The 6064-nt window shown below is 43.9% G+C and overlaps 1 protein-coding gene across 1 annotated transcript in view; it reads right to left on the reverse strand.

The window, feature by feature from the left end:
• BAG3 (BCL2 associated athanogene 3) overlaps positions 1–6064 on the reverse strand; it is a 31354-nt gene that overhangs the window by 22296 nt on the left and 2994 nt on the right. Inside the window, exon 2 of the mRNA XM_017746811.1 lies at positions 5369–5677. Coding sequence (XP_017602300.1) covers positions 5369–5677 — 309 coding nt within the window. The remainder of the gene's footprint in view (positions 1–5368; positions 5678–6064) is intronic.

The following is a 6064-nucleotide window of genomic DNA, read 5'->3' on the forward strand; positions in this document are numbered from 1 at the left end:
TTAAGAGATGCTTATCTGCATTTACAGAACTGCAATTTTGGTCTGTAGTAGCTAAAAGGATTTTTTTCAATCTTTGGCTCAATTTACCCAGAACAAAGCTGTTTTCCTTTCCCACTGTTTATATTTCTAAATAGTCCAGGGCTCTGGAAAACTAGATCTTTGTTTCTAAGTGCATATTGCAGATATTCTCATCTCTTTCTAAAGTCTCATATTTTGTTTTATTTTCTTTTTTGGCTGAACACCATCTATTCTGTGGTTTAAATATCAACTCTATTAGGAAAAAAAAAAAAATACAGATGGTGCAAAACACAAAAACAGCGGATTTTTTTTCCAGAGGGTTGTAGTGGCATGGAAAGATCCTTGCTAAGCTTTGGGACAGCACAGCCCTCCTTGTGTTCTCTGGTGCTGGGAATGTGGCCTGGCAGTTAAATGGAGCAGATCACTTCCACTCTTCAGCACATCCTGAGTTGCCAAAATAGTCTGCCTTGGCAAGGTGAGACAGCCAGAGCAGTTTGAGAAGCAGCAGAGTGCTGCCCTGGTTTCTTCTTCCATCCCAATTGTCAGTGATCTTCACCGAGAAGGAAAAATCTTTACTTTATTTGTCTTTGTGTAGAAAAATTAAAATATCATCCCAGAATAATCCCATGCTTAGGGCAGGCACTGGGTTGTGGCTCAAGTCTCGTGGCTCTTACCCAGATCAGAGACTTTAACCTTTATTTTTTGCAGCCCAGTTCAGTTCTACGCCACAAGATCACTGCATGTGGGTCTTTTGTCTTTTGTCTGAGAATTTTACTGGCTCCGTATCTGTGTTTCCTGAAGTCCATCCTGCATTAGGTGCAAATTTTTGCTTTGAGAATTCTGTTTTAAGCCTTCACCCTCCACTGCTTTAATCAACAGAAGCAGAACCGAGTTCTGAGACTGAAGTTCTCTGTCTTTCACCATGGTTTTTTAGCTCCACGTCTTCACTGGGAGCAATGCCAAGTCTGAACATCCAGGAAGAACTTGCAAGAGAGGGAACTGAGCAGTCTGCAGGAACATCAAGCAGGCAGCAAGACTCAGCAGAGCAATAAACAGATTAAAAGAAAGACTCTTTCATGACTGAACCCTTGTACTGAACACACAGTGGGGGATGCTGCGATCTGATAGTGTCCAGACAACTTTATCCTACATCACTTTCTTTCTTCTCTGATGTGAATGCAGCCAGAAGATTTCCCAAAAGAAAATACGTGAAGAGAATTTCAGGTTGCAGGTTTACACCCTCACTAGTCAAAGAATATCCAGGTGACTTTTGCACAGAATCCCCACCCTGTTTTTACAATACACATTTATCTGTGTGCATGGTTCCCCTTTTTGCTTGTTCCAGGGCTAAAGTTTTAGAAACAAAATTTTTGTAAGAGGTTGTGCAAGGTTGTACATTTGTAATATGGTGCATTTATGTGTCAGTAAGTTATGTTTTAATGTACGATCAACGAGAACATTCTTGTTCATCATTATTTATCATAATTAAATGAAGAGTAATTATGTTGAGTGATTATGAAGTATACATAATGGACAGAAACACATTTAAAAAACAAATAGGTTTGGAATAACAATTCTTTTAGTTCTGAACAGGAAAATGAAGACATGTCTTATACAGTTCTGCTTCATGCTTTTGGTATAACAAACTCTTGAACTGCAGGAATCAAAGTTTAGGGTAATTGTGATAAGCAGTCTCCTGTTAAGATGTCGAGGGAGTCACATTCTCTTGGATTATCTTTGTTTGGTTTAATGACATAAAGACTCTGTGAAGTTTCTGGCTTTTGGAAGCAGCTCCAGTCAAGACAGAGGTACAGCCTTCAAAGTTTCTCTCTGTGTACCTCAGGAAAGCACCACTGCATCCGTTTGTCTGTGTAGTTAACTCCCTGATTTTGCCAGACCACATTTTGATGCTGATCCCATCCAATGCTTTTTCAGAGTTTAGACTATGATCTATGCTCTATGATAGGAGCAGTGTGACATAACAGAAAGTTTTCTTGTATTTTAGAACACATTTACAACCTTGCTGCAAACAAGGAAGCTGACAGATGACAAATTCTGGATGGCATTTGAACTAAACTTCCAGTAGATTGGCAGTGCCTTTATGTTTATTTTTAGTGGAATGACCTTTCCATGTGTAAAGGCTCTAGATGCTTCCTGGTTAAGTTATACTTCCACATGAGAAACTTTCAGCTCAGAGGAATTAGGTGGAGCAGGTGTTGAAGAGATCTTTTCCTTTCTCACAGCCTCCTGCTGAAATTTTAAGAAAAAGGGTGTTTCCCTGAAACATAAAGCTGTAATGAAATTTGCTTTTTCTTGTTTTATTTGGTTGCTGTCAGTTATTACAAACAGATTTTTAGAAGAGTTTGATGGGCTTGATGAGCTATGAAAAAAAGAGAAATTACTCTTCTGGTTTTGACCTACAGGCAAGATATCTTCCTCTTAGTTAAAGGTAACTGATATTAAAATAAAAGAGCATTTTGATGCAGCAAACTGATCCTTCTTCATGTTTTCTGATTTTTAAAAGTTTTAATTATTTGACAATTCCTTTTTTGTTTACTTATGAATTATTATTTAATTTGTTTACTTTGCTCAGCTCCCTTCCTGACCTAGGTCTGATTTCCTACCTGTTTGCTGTGAGAGAGAGAAAAGCTTTGGCTATATCCATGTGTGTGTGTGTGCTTAGCAGTTGCAAAATTCAAATAGCTCAGACTATTAGCCCTGTCTCCTTGTAAATGTCAACCTTCCACCTAAGTCAGGTAAAACTAAATACATTCCATCTAGATGAAGCATTAGGTTTTGGGGGAGAATAAACATATAAAATAAAAAACAAAAAAAATCAAGGTCAGGAGTGGAAAGCATGTTTTCAGGACACGATTTAAGTTCAGGCTCTTTTCCTGGTTGTATTCCATAATTCTGTGCTGCTTCCCAGTTAGCTCACAGGAGTCTGACCAGTCTGACCAAGGGCTGGGTAGCAGCTGTGAGGAGACCATCAAATTTTGCCCCAGGTATTTCTGTTGCACATCTGAAAGCATCCATTTGAAGAGTTATTTTAAGTCTCACTGCACCTGCTGTTCTTCAGAAGGATAATTTGATCTGTAAAGAAAGAAAAACCAAAGCAATTAGATTTAAAAGAGGCTGGATATCAAGACTAACCCTCTTGCTATTGAAGTAAAGATGATGGAGAGCAAGAAAAGATTGTATTTAAGTCTAGCTTCCTTCTGCCTGCTTCCCATCGGGGCTCTGACCTCACTGTCCCACATCTTACAGCATCTCTGCTGCTCTGTATCGTGCTGGGTGAGAACAGCTCGTCAAAGATGCTCTCCCAGATTCCTCCCCTCCTGCCCCATACCTTCCTTCTCCCTTCTGGAAAAGCAGCAGTGCCAGAGGCAGCACTGGCTTCTGCCTCCCAGGGTGTCCCTATTTCTAATTCCACATTGCCCTCCTAGGGCAGCTTGTGCTACCCCCCAGTTGGACCTACAGTACCCTGAGGTAATGGTTAAGAACTCAAACCTTTCTTGTGTCTTGATTTTCTTCATAAATCTGTAAAATGTGGGTTTGGTAGGAAAGAAAAAAAATTAAAAGTGCCTTCATTTTAGAGCTGAATTGAAGACAAGTCAGCAAACCATCTCTGCAAGATTTCACTGCCACAGCAGAGCTGCCAGACTTGGAATTAAGAATAAGCTATGCAAGCTAACCATTTCCAGTAGATGAGCTGCTCTGACAGAGATAAATCAAGAGGCAAGTCCAAAACCTTTGCTAGAGTCACTACTCAGTGAAAACTGTAATGTTGTTGTACCATCTGGGCAACTCTCTGGGCTCAGCCGTCCAGCCAGGTTTTTACTCACCCAACAGAGCCCCTGTCCAAGCCATGGACAGCCAGTTTCTCCAGGAGGATGCTGTGGGAAATGGTGTTAAACTCTTTGCTGAAGTCCAGATAGACACATCCACAGGCTTTCCTCATCCACCGGATGGGTCTCCCTCTCATAGAAGGAGATCAGGTTGGTCAAGCAGGTTTTGCCTTTTCCTAAATTCATGTTGGCTGGGTCTGATCCCCCCATTAACAAATCTCAAAAACAGTACATGTTAATGGGAAAACACAGCTGCACAGTGGAGTTTCTTCCAGAGAATTTCTCCTGGGATCAGTGCTATCCAACTGATTTGCAGTGAATACTGCAGATCTTAAACCCAGTAGAAAAGCTTCACTCTCAGTACACACTTGGAGAAGATTCAGTCCGTGTCTAATTGCTTTATAAAGGGCTTCACTCCTTGGATGTTGCTGTAATTAAATGTACACTCACTTTTTGCAGGGACCTTGAATATCTCTGAAAATGAAACTAACCTAAGTTTATTTTTTTTATTGCTGAATTAGACAAAAAAAAAAACACTGCCAGGGACTTGGCAGTTCAGGCAGTGCTGCACATACTGATGCTGGTCAGTTCTGGGTGCCACGACACCATTCTGTCTCACAGCACCTCACCAGTCCTGCTGCACCATCTCCTGGAGCTGCAGGCACTGGAAAATGTCACAACACTCAGAGAATTCCTGGGATTTGCTGCCCATAGACCAAACGTGACATAAACAACAAAGTGTTTGATCCCTGCTGGACATGCAGATTCCTTGCCTGCAGATCTCTGGCTATTCAAAATCAATGCTTAAATTACCCCACTAATTCCTTATATTTTCAACCTTCTGTGTTTTTAATAAATTTTTTAAAGTCACTTAAGCCACCTCTCTGCATCCATGTGCTAGAACAACTTCTTCCAGAGATATGTGCCTAGCAACAGTCTTGAATGTTTAAGTTAAAGAGAGGAAAACACTACTGTGAGAGCAGCAGGCATGAAAATATTGAGTTTGATAACTATATAAGCAGTTTTCTCTGCGATATTACCATTTTGGAAGTGGGGGGATATTTAAGAGTCCTTGAATATTCAGTGTATGTACAAAATGAATTTCTTCCAGAGTGAGAGTGCCGCGATTATTCTGCAGGAGCTGCATGTGAGGATGCTCATCCTCTGCCCGTGCAGAGCTATCCTTATCCATTTCCTCGCTGACAATTCCTAACTTGGCTTCTCTCGGTGGGCCCCCTAAGCATCACACATCTCTTAATCCTTGCAATGAACTCATACGGTGCCTATGCTCTGCCAGGCTGGGGTGGTACCTACACATGTATGCGGGTGGCACATGAAATCAGGATATATTCTTGGGAATCACGGGATCAGAGTGGTTTGAGCTGGAAGGGACCTTAAAAAACCATCTGGTCCCGACTCCCTGCCACACACAGGGACACCTTCCACTAGGCCAGCTTGCTCCAAGCCCCATTCAGCCTGGCCATCCTTTTCCAGAGGCTGACGCTCGCCGCAGTGACACATCCCAGTGTAACTCAGCCGCTCCCGGCCGGCACAGGCCATGTGGAATGGCCGGGATGAGCCTCGGGGCGCAGCGGATCGCGGCGTTTGTCCTCCGCACACGGTGACACCGCGCTCCAGCGGAGCCTTGGAACCTCCGTGCCGCTCCGCGGGGCCGGGGCCAGGCCCCTGGTTGGAGCGGGGATTAGGGCCGGGATCGGGATCGGGATCGGGATCGGGACCGGGATCGGCACTGGGACCGTGATTGGGATCGGCACCGGGATCGGGATTGGGATCGGCACCGGGATCCAAAACTCGGGAATAACCCCGAGGAAAAGCGGGAAAAAAGCGCTTCCCGGTTTTTTTGGGCTTCCAAACGCTCTCACACTCGGCAGAGGGAAGCTCCGGGCGCTTTTGAAGCCCCGGAGGCAAAGACGGCGCTTCCCGCTTGGATTTTTACCTCACGGCTGGAAAAGTTGGGAGAGGGAAAGGAAGGCAAACTCCTCCCGGTTCTTGAGCCCGGAAAGGAAAGGAAGCGCCTTCCCAGGTTTTTTTGACACCCCACACCTTCCAAAAGTTGGGAATGGGGTGGGAGGGACAGGAAGAAGCTCAGGGAGGCACCCCAAGGACCTAAAGGGGACCCCAAAAGGGCGGGGGGTGGGACACGACCCCTCCGCACCCATCAGGACCCCCCCAAATCC

The sequence above is a fragment of the Corvus brachyrhynchos genome, unplaced genomic scaffold (genome assembly GCF_000691975.1).
Source record: "Corvus brachyrhynchos isolate BGI_N302 unplaced genomic scaffold, ASM69197v1 scaffold319, whole genome shotgun sequence".
Lineage (NCBI taxonomy): Eukaryota > Metazoa > Chordata > Aves > Passeriformes > Corvidae > Corvus > Corvus brachyrhynchos.